The 18,572-nt window shown below is 44.2% G+C and overlaps 4 protein-coding genes across 5 annotated transcripts in view; all 4 read left to right on the forward strand.

Annotated features, from left to right (window-relative positions):
• Positions 1 to 3,959, forward strand: part of kctd9a (potassium channel tetramerization domain containing 9a) — a 29,074-nt gene extending 25,115 nt beyond the window's left edge. For both annotated transcript variants that reach the window (XM_072682412.1, XM_072682411.1), the window contains exon 12: positions 636 to 3,959. In XM_072682412.1, the coding sequence (XP_072538513.1) occupies positions 636 to 752 (117 nt within the window). In that variant the 3' untranslated portion in view covers positions 753 to 3,959. The remainder of the gene's footprint in view (positions 1 to 635) is intronic.
• A 1,404-nt stretch (positions 3,960 to 5,363) lies between these two features.
• Positions 5,364 to 6,396, forward strand: LOC140557702 (progonadoliberin-1-like). The gene is made up of 4 exons (XM_072682416.1): positions 5,364 to 5,506; positions 5,830 to 5,965; positions 6,126 to 6,224; positions 6,314 to 6,396. Exons 2-4 carry the CDS (start codon positions 5,831 to 5,833, stop codon positions 6,344 to 6,346), a joined length of 267 nt encoding a protein of 88 aa, XP_072538517.1. The 5' UTR covers positions 5,364 to 5,506; position 5,830; the 3' UTR covers positions 6,347 to 6,396.
• A 1,359-nt stretch (positions 6,397 to 7,755) lies between these two features.
• Positions 7,756 to 10,738, forward strand: ankrd39 (ankyrin repeat domain 39). Its single transcript, XM_072682414.1, has 5 exons — positions 7,756 to 7,868; positions 8,486 to 8,577; positions 8,667 to 8,770; positions 9,776 to 9,979; positions 10,442 to 10,738. Exons 2-5 carry the CDS (start codon positions 8,487 to 8,489, stop codon positions 10,586 to 10,588), a joined length of 546 nt encoding a protein of 181 aa, XP_072538515.1. The 5' UTR covers positions 7,756 to 7,868; position 8,486; the 3' UTR covers positions 10,589 to 10,738.
• A 3,138-nt stretch (positions 10,739 to 13,876) lies between these two features.
• On the forward strand, positions 13,877 to 15,755 carry LOC140557700 (zona pellucida sperm-binding protein 3-like). Its single transcript, XM_072682413.1, has 8 exons — positions 13,877 to 14,222; positions 14,308 to 14,426; positions 14,519 to 14,622; positions 14,767 to 14,944; positions 15,010 to 15,127; positions 15,209 to 15,294; positions 15,376 to 15,467; positions 15,676 to 15,755. The coding sequence occupies exons 1-8, from the start codon at positions 13,905 to 13,907 to the stop codon at positions 15,735 to 15,737; spliced, it is 1,077 nt and encodes a 358-aa protein (XP_072538514.1). The 5' UTR covers positions 13,877 to 13,904; the 3' UTR covers positions 15,738 to 15,755.
• The last annotated feature ends 2,817 nt before the right edge of the window (positions 15,756 to 18,572 follow it).

Raw genomic sequence — 18,572 nt, forward strand, 5'->3', positions numbered from 1 at the left:
CCCTCTCTCCTGAGGTGGTATGTCTCTCTTTTAGTATGTACCCTTAAGTATTCACATTTTGACTATGAAATAAGCGATGCTCCTCATGTCGCTGTTGAGGATCTTGGTGAACCTGTGCTTTCACTTTCTCTAAATGGGTTCAGTAATAAAGCAGCTCTACAGGTTTTGGAACCTAAAATGTCTGGAAAAACGTTAACCTCATGTTTTCTGTACTGGAGTATGCTTGGCCTTATGATCCTAAATAGAGCAGGATTTCACCATTAAGCCAGTGGAAAGTCATAGGAGTTGGTTTTAGGCCTGTAATGTTAAAATCTACAATATATATGGACCTCAAATTCCTGAAAGTACTAGTACCTGCTACTGGATCTGGCAGGCATCTGGTTCCATGCAGTTGATAAAACCCATGGTGAATGGGTTATGTAAATGATTATGATTATGATCAGTGTCCTATTGTTCACCTTTAGTTTTGCATATTTTCGTCTATGTTTATTTCGTAAAAAAAACCATTACATTCATTACAGTGTCTGTATTAGTTGACTTATGTGGGCTTTTTGTTTGTTTGTTTGTTTGTTTGTTTGTTTTAAACTCCACTGACGTGTATGACTACTAACCTGCGCCTCTCTCTGTTTTTCTAGAACTGTGACCTCTCAGGCTGTGACCTGCAGGAAGCTAACCTGCGTGGCTCCAACGTAAAGGGAGCCATTTTTGAAGAGATGCTGACTCCGCTGCACATGTCCCAGAGTGTGAGATAACCACGCCACAAGACCCCCCCTGCTGTGTCAGCAGCCAGTCTGTGGCAGTCCTCCCTCACGAATGTTGTGCGCCCGCCTCGTCCCTTTGGAACCGTATGCAATACAGGCCCCTCTCCCTTACCAAGCTTTACTCTCTTGCACTAGTGCACATCCAGGGTCTTTAATTGGCGAAAGCCTCTCGTAGGATTCCAAATATGTCCATCTTGAGCATTTGTTATACCAAATGTAGTCGAATGTGTCTGTGTGTTTATATTTATGTTGGATTTAATCCACGTGGGGGCAGGGGAGCGATCGGTTTCCCCAGACACTAATGAAGTGAAGTCGTGCACTAGACACGTTCATCCAGGAAACCCAACAACCCGAAGTGTTAGACGTTTGTCAGTTTTTAGTGAATGTAACCTTTTGTTTTCCTTCAGTTGTGGAAGTAAGCATATTTAGTAAGAGATGGTTACAACCAAATATCTATTATCTGTTTTAGAAAGAGTGTACATGTGCTCTCTCGGTCATATATATATTATATAAATTATATATGTGTATGTGCTGGTTTGGAATGACTTTGCCCCATTATATCAGCTCTGTACAGACTGTAGTCCATCTGTGTTTGGGTGGTGGGTCATTCTCAGTGGTGCATTAGACACAGCAGTGCTGCTGGACAGTTTGTGTTGGTCTCTTGTCCTTCATCAATGGTCGCAGGACGCTGCCTGCAGGACGCTGCTCGCATGGCGCTGCCCACAGGATGCTGTGGGCTGGATGTTTCTGGTTTTCAGTCCAGCAGTGACACTGAGGTGTTTAAAAACTCCAGCAGCACTGCTGCGTCTGATCCACTCGTACCAGCACACTGCTAACACACCACCACCGTATCTGGGTCACTGCAGTGCTGAGAATGACCCAGCACCCAAATAATACCTGCTCCAGTGGGGGTCCGGACCACTGAGGAAAAGGGTGAAGGGAGAGGCTAATAAAAAAGTGTGCAGACAAACATATGGAGCACTACAGCAAACTACAAAGTAGCTGATATAGTGGGCGGAGTTCATTCCAAACCAGAACTATATATATAATAATCTACTATACCTTCTATACGTTACTGTTAAAGTCTGTGGCTTTAAAAGCCATGTCTCTTGTCTTCTTCCTAGGCATAGTTGCTTTGCGACCGTTGATTAGGGCTTAAACAGTAGCTCTTCTATACCAGTAAATGTAGATCAGAGCATTAAGTTTCCGTCTTTGCCGTTGCTGGTATAGTAGTACATTTAGCATCTTGGAATTCTGGGATATTGTAGGGATATTATATCCAATTCAGTTCGTAACTGATGAAGTATATCCAGGCGAAGTGGCTCTTTTTGAGGCTTTTCTGCAGTCAGGCTAAGAGAGTGGGTAGCTTTATTATTTCAAAGCATACTTGAGGTTCAGTTTGAAGCCATATGATATCTTGCATGCTTAAGAAGGCAACATGATATTATCTGTGTAGCATATTAAAGAAAAAAAGGCACGATGGGAGGTCCCATAACCTCACCACCTTTCCATTGCATTTTCTAGGTTAGGCATTCAGATTCAATATGCAATATAAGAAGTGTGTTGTTATTAGTGCCCTCAAACAGCAGATGGTATCGCTGTCTATTGTTTCTTGGTTCAGTCCAAATCTACCTCCCACTTATGATACTGACCTGTTTGGCCGTCGTCAGTGCTGTGTAATTCTCTTGGATTCTCTGAGACTCTTGAGTGGATTGAAGCTAAATGTAGGTTGAATGATTTACCAAATTGCTGTCGCATTTTTGAGTTATGCATACTGTGTTGAGCCTAGTGGCTGTTGGCTTGGGGTGTAACAGCTAGCCTACTTGTCTATGAATTAATATGCAGAGCGATTTACCAGTAGCAAGAACCCACTGGACCCCAAACTCCCTTCAACGTGACCTATCCTACTTTTAAAAATGATCAACCAAAAAGCTTTGAATGGGGTGTTTAACCTTATCCGTGTCGGATATAGTGCTTCCCGAGGCATCATCATACAGAACTGGTTGGTGCACCAAATAAAGGTGCTTCAGGTGGTTCTTTGAGCGATGCCATAGAAGAACCACTTCTGGTTCAATAATGAAGCGTGTATGTGTATTACCCATGTGGAGATGTACACAATATGTCTAAATAGTTGTGGACACCCCTTCTAATGAATGCATTCAGCTACTTTAAGTTTAAGTAGAGAGGAATTGCCAATAGAATAGGACTCTCTGAAGCAGATGAACATGAAGCTATTGGCCCCATGCTGCCTAATGCCATGCAGGGGGTGGAGGGGTATGAAGCCCCCCAGCATTGAGCTGTTGAGGAGTTTAGGTATGAGGTGGGGTGATCATCATCCAACATCCTGACCTCAGTAACTCTCTTGTCACAGAATTCAATCAAATCCTCACCGCAGTGCTCCAAAATTCCCTGGATTGTAGAGACTATAGTTACTCCAACAAAAGCAGGATAAACTCCTTATTTATTTATTTTTTTTCTTTCATTTTTTAATTTTGGAAGAATGATAAACAAGCAGGTGTCCCAATACTTTTGTCAGTTTCTTCTACTGCATCTCTCAAGGAACTATTTAAATCTTTTTCAGTTTTCTCTTTCAGAGTTGTGGTCCTCCATCATACGACCACTTAGCACTTAGCACACGTGTTGTTGATTTATTGTCCGTAGCTTTGTCCAGTCTTCACCAAAGTCCTTGAACAGTGAAACTCTGTTCAGGCATCACCTTCACTGTCGACCTCTGCTAATATCAGCCGACCTGGAATATGGCTGTGTGGTCGAAAATGGGAAAGCTGACCATTGCAGTCAAACTCGGACTTGATTTCTGGCAATAGCTTAAAGCAAACAGGATTCCATACGCTGTTATTACTCCTATATACTGTTGATGTATAACTGTAGGTACTCCTGTTGAATGAAGGCAATCAAAGCAGACTTTTGCACTTTAAGTGTGAGTCTCTATGTATATTGGACCCTCAAGGAAGGGGAGCAAGCTATTTATGTATGTATGTATGTATGTATGTATGTAGGTAGGTAGGTAGTCAGGCTGTATTTATGTCGGGTGGAAGAGAAGAGATGTCCTCTACTTTAACCTCACTATCTTGCACTCGCTATTACGGAAGTGTATTTCCATAAACAGACTGTTATCAAACTCTAGTGGTTGGTGTCTTCTCTTGTCCCTTTTAATTTTCTGTCTTCTGTGTGTCTACCCAGGGCTGTGCATAATACATGCTCATGAAAACATTAGGACCCTCCATGAAAACCTGCTTAAATAGGTCCAGAAAGACATCTGGACAATTGATCTTCACTTGAACAATACTGAGAGATGGAGGTAATCTAACTAAACCCATACAACCGAAGAAATGCCTTTAAACATCATTTGTAAAATGAATAATTTATAAAGTATGAGGAAACACTCCATTTATGACTAAAATTAGAACCAGGTGCAGAACATCAGCTGCAGATGATTAGAAGAACATGGTTCGAGAGGATTCTGGAGGAGTCTGACTTATTTAAACCTCAGGCATTTAGTCTGGTTTGATATGGATTGTTGACGTGAGTGGTGAAGATCACTCTGAGGCCTTCAGGAAGAAGGTCCTAGCTGCAGATGAGTCTTGGAAGGGGTTTAAAAAGATCTCTGAACGATCAGATTAAATCGGCCGTTCCACTGTCCTCAAAAATCATTTACAAGTGAAACAACTGCTAACATGGCCAGGACAGGCCGTCCTAGGAAGGTCCGCCCATGAGCAGACCACAAGACATCTAATGAAGTGTCTTAGTCAAAGTACAGCATCTATCTATCATCAGAACGAGACCAAGCAAGAGTTTAGATCCTCTGTCTTTCATAATATAAAACAATAAAAACCGAAAATCATCAATATATCATGTGCAAAAGTGTGTGTACACCATAAGCACTGCAAACGATCAGTGTTTTTATTATTTATTTATTTATGTATTTTTAAACAAAGTCTCAAATCGTATAAGGAATGAAAAATGTATTATTAGAATCTAATTTTTGAGCTTTATAAATCTTTTTATTTTATTTTATAATATGGAATAAATTAACCCTTATTCTATGAAGGATTTTTGTGTAGTAGTCCCTTGATCTGTAATTAATTTCAAATTGATTGATTTATCCGTAATTTATTTAAAACAATAGATTTATCCGTAAATAATAAAAAAAATATATTTTGTAAGTAATTGAAAAACAACTGATCTATCCATAATTTAATTAAGATTATTATACATTTATTATACAATTATTTATTCATAAATAATTTTAAAATGATTGAAAACAATGAAATTATCTGTGATTTATTTTAAAACTAATTAAAATTAATTTCTCATTTATTTAAAATCAATTGATTTATCCACAATTATTTTCATTTGGACAATTCAGACCAAAGACACTGGTGTAGCAGCAATATTAGCCTGACATGGCCGAACATCTGGCATCTAATTTAATCACAATTTAGTGCAACAAATCCCAGTTTTCTCCTAATTCAAACACAGTGGAGTGCTTTAAAAACCCGACCGCTCGCCTTTTATGACTAATCTTTTAAAACGCTCAGTGGGAAGTGTCTGAGACTTTCATCATCCTCCCATCATGCTCTTAGCCCCCTGCAGTTAGGGGCTGGAGAAATATGTGTGAGAGACAAGCAGGGGCACTATAAGAACACTTGTACTGACGGCAAATGTGTTAAAAGCCCTGAGATCAGCCCTGTGACCTGCAGATCCTCCGCCACGGCCAGTCAAAGGTAAGTCAGATCCAGCTAAGCGTTCTTCTGATCTGCTATAGAGCAGTATTTCTAAAAGCTCAATTTTACTGCAATGCTTGTTCTGGACGGTATGTTTTTGATCATTTTTTAATGTTTTTATTTATATGATATTTGTATGATACTTTTGACCACCTTCATGTACAAATGTAATGAGGCTGTATCTGCATCTACAACCACACACTACTGCCCAATTAGGTTTCCCTAATTTTAGGGGTAGTGAGACTTTTATTTTTGAAAACTTTAAGCTAAAGTAAAAATGTATCATATTTTCTAAGACGGCTGATTTCTGTTGATCTTGTTAGGATGAAAGTGAGAAATGCTCTCTTGGGGATGATGGTGTGTGTTGCGGTGCTGCAGGTCAATGGTCAGCACTGGTCATATGGCCTGAGCCCTGGAGGCAGACGTGCAGTGGAGAGCCTGGTGGGCCCTTTGCCGGAGGTAAGGCCTACAGTAATTAGGCCTTATTACTATTGTATATTTTAATATGGGAAGTGGTCATCCCTCACAGAGGCTCACTTTATAACTTATAAAACTCCAGCACTGTTGTTCTATTAGGCTGAGCTAACTGTACTACTGTCCTGTACAATGTGCCCCTCAGATCATTGATGACGTACCTAAAATAGGCCCCTCCAGCTACCTGTATGATTATGTGGACGATTCCCCGCGTAATAAACTCTCCAGGCTGAAGGAGTTGTTGGTGGGTATGGAATTATGGATTTGTTTTTGATTAAGCTTCATTCATAAATAGATTATTTATAAAGTTTGGTTTTCTGTCCTTCTCCACAGGCCAGTCCAGCTGACAGAGGAAGCCGGGAGTGATGTACAGTACCATGACTGATCAAGACGCATAATAAAATCCAGTGCTTTCACAGTGCCTTCACTTTGTCTTATTTCTCTAAAGATCTTTTCCTTACCAAACCATATTTTTAGAGGCAAATTAGAATTTCTAAACTGATATATGTGCACTAATGATATTAGTGCCATAACATTAGAACCACTGAGAGGTGAAGTGGAAAAACAACAGGGAGGGGTCTACATATTAGGCAGCAGGTGAACAGTCAGGAAAATTGGGATCTGAGACACTTTGACAAGAGCCAAACTGATGGCTGGACCACTTTATCGGAACATCTCCAAAACATGAGGCAGGTCTTGTGGTTTGGTCTCTAGGTATGCAGTGGTCAGTTCTTCCCAAAAGTGCTCCAAGAAAGGACAACCAGGGAACCTAAGGCACATTCGATGCAATCAATGGAGGCCTCACCTCACAAGTTACAAGGCTTAAAGGATCTGCTGACACATTCAGAGGTCTTGTGGAGTCCATGCCTCAAATGTTCAGGTCTGTTGTGGTGACACAAGGGGGACCTACTTGGAAATCTGAAAATCACAGAACATGGAGTATTTGATAAGAGTGAAGCCACGATTTGCAGGGTTCTCGGTAATGTTGCCATAGACGCTAAGCCTGTTGTTTCATAAATATAAGTAAATAAAACCAAAATTTAAGAGTCGGGTTGGTGCCACCAGGTATAAGAGCACCTGTCTTTGGCCTAGAGCCCCAAAATCATTAAATACAACTGCCCCATCTCTGAATATTGAATATTCCTTCCTGCTGCCGTCAGACTGCACAACCAGCACTGCTCCCAGCGGACCACACACACACACACACACTTAACTACACACACATATTCAGGGAACAGAGATCCCTCAATGCAACAATACTACGTGCAATTAAGAGTCATTTGCAATAACCTGTAAATAATATTGCTATTGCTTTTTTATATATTATTATTTATATTGTGTATATTGTGTAAATAATTTATAATTTTTTTTTTTTGTAACTGAGTGTCTTGCTATCCCTTTCTGCTGTGACACTGAGAATTTCCCCACTGTGGGACTAATAAAGGATTATCTTATCTTAAAAAACAATCATTTCCCGTCTAAAAAATATATACATATGCTGAAGTGTAAACAGCCGGTATGAATTAAAAAAGTGAAAAATCTTACCATCATACATATCACAAATTCCATTTACTTCTAGACGAGGCCTTTGTTTTATTAAACAATAAAAAATAATTTAAAATAAATAAATAAATAAATAAATTTAATTAAAAAAGACTTTTATTATGAAACTCGTCCCTCCGTGTTGCCGTGGTGGTGAGGAGGCGGGAGGGGGGGGACTTTTATTTTGGAAGGCGGCAGCGCTATTAGCTGCGTGTACTCGTGCGTTTGTTTATGTCTGTGAGAAGCGGCGCTTCCTGAGGCAGAATTGAGGGGTTTTATGAACTCGGTCGATATTTTAGCAGGTCTGAGTGAAGTGGAGCTGCTGATTGCTGCATATCCAAGTCAGGTAAAGTAGATTAAAGGAAATAATTGTATTAGAATCGTGTTGTTTGTGTATTTTGGGCGCTGCACTAATTTACACCCATTCATTGAACCGAGCATCACCTTTCCTCACCTTTCCTCTTTCTACACTTTCTCCCAGCTGAACACTGACACTAAATCCAGGGCTAACCTGTGTTTACCTGGTTGTAATATGTTTTAATAATAATTAAAGGCTTTATCCCTTCCTGATCAATCATATTGATCAGCTGGGGTTCTCCTTACTCACTCAGTTCACCTCAGGAAGGTGCTCGAACTGCTGATGGCTCAGGACTATTGATGACAAGGTTGTGGGTTCGATACCCCGGCCCTTGAGCAAGGCCCTTCACCCTGTCTTGTAATGAATAATGTCCCTTTAATGCCAGTCAAATGCTTCCTTAGGCATATCTAAGCTTAGAAAGCCAGGAGCCCAACAGTGGAGGTGGGTATCGAACCCACAACCATATGATCAGGCGAAACTCTATACTGACAACTAACAGTCCTACTCCATCCCCAGTAATGAGACCCCCTATAAACAGCTCTGCAAGAATGACTGCACCTTTTCTCGCATTGGTAACACTGTCTATTTCTTGTTATTGACCTCAGCATGGTCTCCCACGGCACGCAGTGCTCCTGCAGTGCCCACCGCTCCACCCCAAGCGTCCATCAAACCCTTGACGAGATGGACTTTGAGAGAGGTGAGGTTTTGCACGTTTAACTCGCTGTGCATCTCGTTTCTGATTTGCTGTGATTGCGCACGTTCTTGTAAGCTCCCTTCTCTTTACAGGGATATGGTCAGCAGCTCTGGATGGGGACTTGGAGAGGGTCAGGTCCTTCCTGAAAAATAGGACTGACCCAAATATCAGAGACCAGGCCAGCTACACTGCTTTGGTGAGCAGCAACCCCAGTGCAGTGGGGCAGTGTTTAGGCTGTATGGGTGGGAGGATTTCTGTAACATATGAAAACATTGAAAACCTTTGGGCTCAGCGAGTGGCTCAGCGGTCTAATGCACTCCCGCTGTAGTCCAGGGGTCGAGAGTTTGAATCCTGAGCCATGTGCCTTTGCCATCAGCGGCTGAAGTCCGAGAGAGCACAATTGGTCATGCTCTTTCTGGGTGGGTAGACGATGCTCTCTCCCTTCAGCATTCTTAAATGATGTTGGCTGGCACAGGCGTCTGGTAGCTTGGTAGTGTGGCAGTGCTGGGAACCCGGAGCTTTCCACATTGGTGGCAGTTCGAAAAGAGGCGGTGGCTGGTTTCACATATATGTGTTAAGTCCTTACCCTCTTACAGACCGGAAGTTACAGACAGGTGGGTTAATTGGCAGCATTTAATTTGTGGACAAAAAAGAAATGCAATAAATTACAGCAGACACATTTGTCATATACACCAGTCAGCCATAACAATAATCTAACCTATCTAATATTTTTAATTATATTTTTTATATTTTTCATTTATATATGTATTTTTTATATTTTTATTTCTGTATATATTTGTCTTATTTATTTATTTAGCTAGCTTTTAAGGTTTACATTTTATGTATTTTATCTTTAATTACCCTACTATTTCACATGTCTGGACAGTTTTTAAATCATTTCTCTACATGTTTTGGCTTGCAAAACATTTGGAGGACGTCCAGGAAACTTGGGACCTTAGGAGCCTGTTCTGCAATAAATAATACCTTTAATATGTTGTGACTTATACCTGGTACCATCTGTGGGTTCCAACAAGTTCCAGAGAAAAACATTGTTAAAAAGATGTTGAAAAAAATTCAGAATGCATTCTTTTTAAGGATGTAGTGCCTGGCGTGAGGTTCATTACAGCTTTAAAAGCCATTCTCAGAACATCTCAATGACATTCTGGGCTTAAGAAACCTCAATCCTTGTTCTCTGTTATAGCACTATGCCAGTCGAGCAGGACACCAGTCAGTATGTGAGCTGCTCCTGGGCCATGGGGCCTGTGCTAACTCCCAAACTCGTGGTGGGGCCACTGCCCTGCACCGAGCGGCCTACTGCGGCCACCTTGCCATCATCAAGCTGCTGCTGACCCACGGAGCTGACCCCAGCCTCACTGATGATGATGGATCAACATCATTGCATAAGGTAAAAAATTATCAGTAGCTGAAAAGATTGCTGAAAGTCATCATCAGGAACACAACAAAATATTTGGTAGAATTTCAACCAGTCCTCGGCAGTTAGGGGTGGGAGTCTGGCCAATTGTGCTCTCTCAGACTCCAGCTGCTGATGGCAAAACGGTGTGACTCGGGATTCGAACCCATGACCCCCCGGGGGCCATAGTGGTTTAAATATCCATTTTGAGAAATGCTGCTACAAAATCAAGCATTTTACTCCCTGACCATCTCAGAAAAAGGCCTGGTGGACCTTCCATAAAATACACAGAATACACAGATGTTTCCATTATTCTGGCCAACATCTCGACATTCCAAATCTGCCAATCGAAATGTAATGTGATGCATCTGTATGCTCCCACAAAACATGATCTAACCATGGCGTTATATTTGTGTGCCCCCTGTTGTGTGTGTGTGTGTGTGTGTGTGTGTATAGGCTGCTGAGCAGGGCCACCTGGACGTGTGCAAGTTGTTGTTGACCAGCTGTCCTGTCTTGAGAAGCATGAAGGATAAAAGATCACGCTTACCTGCAGATCTGTGCCTCAAGAACGGTGCCTTGCTGGAGCTGCTTAACCCTCAGTGACCCCCTGCTCTGCTTGGCCAAGCGAAAGACTGTAGTAGGACAAGTAATAGAACTCAACTGAGGTTCTGCTTGGACTGTAGGATGGAAACCACCTCAGGAACTCTTCATACGATCATGTTCATTCATGGGAGTAAATACATTTTTATATCAGTTGTCTTGAGTGAGGTCAATCATAGGTTTTAACTGTACCTTGACACAATGTACAGAAAGTTCATTCCCACAAATGGGCTGAAACCCTTCAGGAGGCAAGACCTCTTTGTAGGTTCAGCTAGAGAATGTGCTGTTTTTAAGTAAAGCTGCCAGCAGATGGCGCTCCTGACCAGTCTGTGCAAATCTGTATATTTCATATCAAGCCAACTATCATGTACTCCTATTGAAAACAGCCACATCTGAATGTAAGGCCTAATTATATATATATATTGATCAGTCATGGCAGATTATTTTCTTTCAAATTAGCTAAATTAGTTCAAATTTAGACAATTTAATTAGACCATTTCAGAACCTACATGCAATCATTGGGAGCAAAGCAGGAATACTCCCTGGACAGGGGGCCAGTCCGTCGCACGGTACCACACCTGCCATCGGGGGCAGTTTAGCATAGCCAGTTCACCTACCATGTATTTTTGAGTGAAACCCACACAGACACAGGGAACCCACAACCCCAGACCCCTGGAGCTGAGCAGGACACTACCAGTGCCACAGCCAGTGGTGCAGTATGGGGAAAAGGGTTAAGACAACTCTAAGGGCCTGTGACTCACAGGGGCCCAAACAAGTGTATTAACTGAGTATTTTGGCAGAACAGTAAGAGTTGTGGGTCCCAGGGAAATATCTCTTTGTGGGACCCAAAAAGACCATTCATGGCCATGAGTCTCAGGTCCTTCCTTTCCCCACTTACCCAGTGTGAGACTAGCTTGCCTAGCGGTCGGTGCTTTATTTGCTGGCTGCTTTGGGTGATGGGGGACGTTTCTTCACCTCAGTGAGTTTCCAGACAGAGTACAGATGCATCATGGTTTAAACTCCCCTCCCTCACATCATTTCTGTGCTGTTGTGAGATGCACTATGTTTTTTTTCCCCATAGACAGCATGTATAAAAGGCTATGGGGTAGACTGATGGTTGGCAGGTGTTGCAGACATTCTGGAACTGGTCCTATTTTGCTTTTCACGGAGTTAGCTCAGGATGCTAGGTGAGCCAGCTTTATGCTTACCTGCCTCTAGGTCTGAATCAATGGGTCTGTGTGACTGGTTCCCTGTCCAGGGAGTATGCTTGCCTTGCGCCCAACGATTTAAGTCCAGGTAGGCTCCGGACGCCCACCACAACCCCAGTCAAAGCAACTGGACAAAAAGACGAATGAGCTAACGTAAGTAACCTGAGGGCCGGAGTCCAGCACACTTTGCTAATTTCCCTGCTCTAACACATCTACTAAAGAAAAAACATAAAAATTGGGCCCTCCAGGCCTTCTGAAGGCAAGCGTCTCAGCTCACAGATGAGAAAAATGAAAGAACCTTCAGTAAAACCCACCTTTTTAAAAACAGCGACACCAGCTTTTCCTCTCTAGGCAGCATCTGTGGTGCAACCTGGCTGGCTGAGTTCATTTCGTTAGTGAAGCTCCGCCCCAATAAGGAATGAACTGCAGCTTAGGTGAAACCAGCCATAATTTCTCGAATGACGTGTGTTTGACAGAGAAATTTAGGATTAAGTGTAAGACCCATTGGACAGGCAAGCTTGGTGTCCATTCCTTAGCCCTTGGCTCTTATCTTTTCCCCAGAACTGCCCTTGGCAAGGACGTGCAACTAAACCTATGAGATCCACCCAAGTCGCCTCTCACTGCACCATAATTGACCTCACCTGTCACATTCAAAATGTCCACTTGTTGATGGGTGGAGCCACCCTCATGTGTGCTCTACAAAATGGGGTAGCCAAGGCATAGGTTTATGTTCTGGGTTAGGTGGAAGGGTCATGCTGGGTGTCAGTCACAAGGGTGTGATCATGAGGTTAATGCAAGTTAGTCTTCTACTGCTTGGTGTGGTTACTTTAGCGAAAGGGGACTCTTTGAATTCAGTCAAATGGCTAAATCCTAAGTCTCCTGGGGGGTATTACTCTCAGCACCCTGGGTATTACCCGCAAGCCTTTTTGCCGCATGGATCCAGGATGACTGCTGCTAAAGGCTCCAACTGGAGTGGGCAGAGTAGGGTCTTGAATACAGCTCAACCACCAGTTAGGTTTTACCCTCGGGCATTTGGTTTAAAACCAGCTGTGAGTCCTGTGCTGGCACCAGTCCAGACTCCAGCCCAGGGTCCTGATCAGGCTCGTGTGGAGGTGCCAGCCCAGAGTCCTGATCGAGCTCATGTGCAGCAACCTGCAGAGCACCGTGTGGAGGTGCCAGCCCAGAGTGCTGATTGGGATCATGGGCAGGGCCCTGCAGAGCATCCTGTGCAGATGCCAGCCCAGGGTCCTGATCGGGATCATGTGCAGCAACCTGCAGAGCGTCAGGTGGAGGCGCCAGCCCAGAGTCCTGGTTTGGATTATGGGCATGGCCCTGCAGAGAATCGTGTGCAGATGCCAGCCCAGGGTCCTGTTCAGGATCATGTGCTGACACCAGTCCCGCATCCTTTTCAAGATTATGTACAGTATCATGAGCAGATGCCAGTTCAGGAAACTGGTCTAAACCCACCAGTCTGGAATCTGGTTCAGAACCCAGTGCCAGCACCTGTCCAGGATCCTGTGCTGACAAATGGTATAATGCCTGCACCAGTCTGGAATCCAGTTCAGAATCCTGCCCTGGCAAGTAATCTAAACCCACCAGTCTGGAATCTGGTTCAGAACCCAGTGCCAGCACCTGTCCAGGATCCTGTGCTGACAAATGGTATAATGCCTGCACCAGTCTGGAATCCAGTTCAGAATCCTGCCCTGGCAAGTAATCTAAACCCACCAGCCTGGAATCTGGTTCAGACTCCTGTGCCGGCACCTGTTCACAAGCCTGTGCTGGCACCAGTCCAGGAACCAGTTCCAAATCCTCTGCCAGTGCCTGCCCAGGCTCCTGCAGAGATGAGCAGCCTACACACTGTGCCTGTCTGGGATCCAGTTCAGAATCCTGTGTCGGCGCCTGCCCCGAATCTTCCGCCGATGAGCGATCCAAGCACTGTCCTGGTGCCTGCCCAGGATCCAGGTCATATACCTGTGCCAGCACCTGGTCTGAGTCCTGCACCGTCGAGCAGTCTAAGTGCTGTACTCCTGAATCCGGCGCTATCCTCGGCTTTGAGTCTGGATCAGGCTCCTGTTCTGGCACCCCAAGCTTTGCTGCAACAGGATCCTCTCATGGTTCTCCAAACGCAAGTGCGCTTACCTACTGAACCCATAAAGCCGCTGACGTGGCGCTTCCCCAAAGCCCCAGAGAAGCCCCACCAGCCCCCGGTGTCCTTTGCTATGCGGCAGCCCACCCCAGCCAACAGTGTGGCTGCTGCATGTGGGGAGAGTGTGGTGCATGTGGAGGTGAAGCAAGACTTCTTTGGAACTGGGCATCTAGTAAACCCTACTTCTCTGACCCTCGGAGGCTGTGCAGCAGCAGCTCTGGATTCTGCAGCCCGAGTGCTTATCTTTCATTCAGAGCTCCAGGCTTGTGGCAGTGTGCTAATGGTAAGTCGGGTAATGGGGCGCTTGCAGTGGGGTCGTGGTATTTCCGCACACCAAACGCAGTACTGAGGCTCTACTGCCATTCCAGATGACCGAAGACGACCTTGTCTACAGCTTTAACCTCCTCTACAACCCAGAACCTTTCGCTGGTACTCCCATCGTCCGGACAGGGACCGTCAGTGTTCATATTACGTGCCACTACTGGAGGTGAGCTGTTACCTGACTACCTCTTTTTGATGACCCTCATGATGTTTTGCATGAACTTGATAATTTTTTTTTTTTTTCTTTCCTTCTCTCAGGAAGCACAATGTGAGCAGCAATGCTGTGGCACCTACATGGGTGCCTTATTCCTCTACGGTGGAAGCAGAAGAGCAACTGGTCTTCTCCCTGAAGCTCATGACCGGTTTGTATTGGTTCCAGGGTTGTTTCACCTGTCCGTCCTACTTCTGAGCGTACCCATTTGTGCTCTAGTAGACTAGCAACCCTAGCTTGATGCTGCTACAGGCCCAGAAACCCTAAAAATCTAAAGCTACTTCTCAACTTGCAGATGACTGGAAGTATGAGAGGCCATCAAACCAGTACTTCCTTGGCGAGTTCATGAAGATTGAAGCGTCTTTGATTAAGTTTAACCATGTACCTCTTCGTGTGTTTGTGGACCGCTGCGTGGCAACTGCAGTTCCTGACGTTAATGCAGTTCCTAGATACTCCTTCATTGAGAACCATGGGTGAGTAATGCTTCCACCAACCTGAGCATACAAGCATGCAGGGCCTAACAATGTGCTCCTTGTAGATGTCTGATTGATGCCAAGATTACAGGCTCCGACTCTCAGTTTCTGAAACGGGTTGAAGGCGAGAAGCTGCAGTTTCAGCTGGAAGTGTTCAGGTTTGAACATGGCAACGGTAGCTCGGTACGTGAGATCATCTAGTGGCATGAAGATCTTTCATTCAGCACCTCCAGACTCCTCATGAAGCAACTTTCTCCTTTGCAGCTGTACATCACGTGTTTCCTGAAGGGCTCTGCGGCTTCGCAGCCGACCGATGCTGAGAACAAGGCTTGCTCCTTCACAGCCAATGGGTATGCTTTAATGCAGCAATGCATTTTACCGTTAGTTTGTCTGGGTTTGTGCTGAAGCTGCTGCATATTTGTGCTTCGAAGGTGGGCTGCTGCCGATGAGGATAACCAGGCTTGTAGCTGTTGTGATACAAGCTGTCCTTCCAGGCAGAGAAGAGGTGCGTCTACTGACAAAGGTATGTTTGAATTTCTCGGTTTATCATGACTGCAAAGACTAAAGCCAAGACAGTCTGATATTAAGACTGTCCACTAGAAGAGCTGAGGAACATGCTTGACCTTCAGGTTTATGTTCTGGCCAACAGAAACCTTGCTTTTGTAAAACACAGCCCAGGAATTGATTTATTTTGTTTAACTGTTTAATTTTTTTTTTTTTTAATTTTCTAGATCTGTATTTTGAAACCGAAGTCTCTCTGGGCCCCATCTTGGTCAAGGACGAGAACCATTAGTTTCAATGATTTAATGTTACTACAAAAAATAAAATGTGGGGAAAATTTGACCTTGTCTCATTCCTTCATTCCAGCCATGGTAGGAAGGATGTGCTACACTGCAGGTTGGGTAGGTCTTTATATGTAGAAGCTGTCTGCTATCCGGGCTGCTTGTGGGGTCTCTGCAGCCTGAGTGTTTGTTTCCAGGGAGTGATGGAAAAATCAACTAATGTATGAATCTAGGCCCTACTTTCCACTGGAAAAGTGACCATTGGAATTGCACAATCAAGCCACAGTTCGTATGGAGTTATATGAACGCAAACCAGCAATAATGAGGCCAAAATCAGTCCAGGGTGTGGAACTATTTGTGTTTCTGGGACAAGAAGGAAAAAACTACCTTTCTAGTGTGCTGACACCAGCAATCCAGTCCTTAAGTCCTCTAGCACAGAACACCTGGGGTCAGCGTTGCTTTCTCCAGTAAAAGAAAAACGTATTTGCAGCATAATTAACTGATCAGTGTTCATCTGTGTATCCATGTGCATACAGCTCAATTGTTAGATGGGCAGGTGAGCAACACTTTTCCTCAGCCCGAAGAGCAGCGTTGCCATGTAAGCATGCTTGGGCCTGGAATGCTACTCACTAAGTGAGTGCAGGCCAGTAGAGGTACAAGGCAACCAGGCCTAGTGAGGGTACGCCTTCCAGCCAGCCTTGGATGAAACGTGGGCTAGGTGGGTTCCCAGTGAGTGTAGGCCCTAAGTGGGCTTTACATGTGGTGTTACAGACCACTTCAATCATGGCCCCATATGCAGTGTAGAACCCAGATGGGGCCTATGTATAACCCCTACTGTTCCCCCTTACTGACCCTGTTGGGCATCCACATGTGGGGGGCAATGTGAAACCTGAGGACAAGACTTTCTGGTTCCTAGTTGGGCTACCCATATAGGCCCCACATGGTCATGTTAGCTGGGACATGAGTAGAGATTATGAATGGTTTGCCTGCAGAACCCACATCCTGCCATAGGAATAATGGTGTTTTGGTTGGAATACAAATGTCAAATGTAAAGGGAAGCAAGCAGATTGGATGCACCACTAACCAGTGATTTTAGCATTCTGTTAGCAGACCCCAAGAAGACGCTTAGGGAAGCTTATGTTTAGTGCTACTCCACTAAAAGTAGAGATGCCTTAACCATATCAACTCCATGGTTTGGGCCAACAGGGTACACACAACCTTAGTTCTTCTAATTTCCTCACAGCCTGCTGCTCCTCGTCTTCCTCATGTGAATCGGCACATGCTACGAGCCTGCTGAGCCGCTTCCAGGGCTTCTATCCACCTGCTGAAGCGGAAAGGGCTGTTCTGGCCACGAGTTCCAGGTCCCGAATGAACCCTTAAAATCTTCCTCTAGTGCAGGAGTGTCCGGTTCCGGCCTTGTGAACTCTTACTTACATGGCAAAGCCCTTCACGGCTGAATGCAACGGCTACTTTGGGAGAATATAAAAGTGAGGCTAAAAGCTAAAAGCTAAAAGCTTGGGTCTGTTAACAGGGCCCGTTAAAGCTATAGTCCTGTGAACAATGTCGCTCCTTGCTGTCCATATATGGAAATTATATGCATTTATAAATATACATGTATTCAGCCTACAGCAGTTTAGCCCCGCCCATTTACACTGAAGGTCTATTTCAGCCTGGACTGCTTTTTGAACAAGGCACAATACAAGGCAACCAATCAGAACGGAGGGCATTAATAATACATAAATCTTACATAAATCTTAAAGGCATGGTAAGAAAAAAATTATATAGCTGCACAACACAAGTTCAGTACATAGAGATGACAAAATCTGGCATATTCAAAACAGAGCTATGAAACAATTTGGGGACAATTTGAAAATGCCTAAAGCCCTTTAAGGCTAAATGCAACGGCTACTTTGGGAGAAAACGAAAGTGAGGTTAAAAAGGCTAAAAGCTAATGCTAGGCTGACTGAAGAAGGCAGAATGGCGGGCTGGAGGAAGCTGGAGTGGTGCTTGGCTAAAAGCTAACTAGCTGACCGACTACAATCTCTATTGCATGCTAAAAAAAAGTCAGGTTCCAGTCTTGTAAACTCTTCCTGTGATCAGAGGGATAGCATGGGGTTATCGTGTCCTAACGGTGCACCAAAAAGGTTCTCAAGTGGAATTGGAAGATCTGTTCGGTGACTGGAAATGGGTGTAAAATGAACCCCCCCTAACTAGCTGTTAAACTGCCACGAAAAATGTGAGGAATTCTGTGGACGACTATACGAGCATGTTCAAAGTAGCTACGACTTTCATCTAAGCCAATATTTCCACATTTCTGTCTGGGTGTTTCCCAGTGTGGTTTTCCATGCATGTGTTTTGAACTCCAGCGAGGCCAGAAGCCTGTTAAGTGGACCGTCCTGGCCGAACGCACACGAGCGCACCACCCCGTTACTCAGCTGATTGTTTCTGCAGGAGCAGCACACAGCTTGGATTCTGGGAAGCGTGAACACTGCTTTGCCATGGGAAACATTAGGCCATGGACATTACGCTTGGCTACAAGCACTGAATACAAATCCGCACGTGTCGCTATGGACAGGTCAGAAACAGGTCAAGGCTGTATCAATGCAATCGCCAGACCGGTGTGTTTGCCCTGTCCTGACCTCTACATCTACCCTCCACCTCAGCTCAATTAGTCAATGCTGTTGTATTTCGAGGTTTATGGTAAAAGGATATGAATAACCGCTAAAGACAGAGGGGGGAGGAAGGAGTTTATTTTCCTCAAGCCCTCTTTATTCCTCCTACTCCGCCTTATTCAGACGCTATTTTTGAAATGCCATCACCACACACGAAAACAGCTGGACTGGTAA

This window comes from Salminus brasiliensis, chromosome 6, assembly GCF_030463535.1.
Source record: "Salminus brasiliensis chromosome 6, fSalBra1.hap2, whole genome shotgun sequence".
NCBI lineage: Eukaryota > Metazoa > Chordata > Actinopteri > Characiformes > Bryconidae > Salminus > Salminus brasiliensis.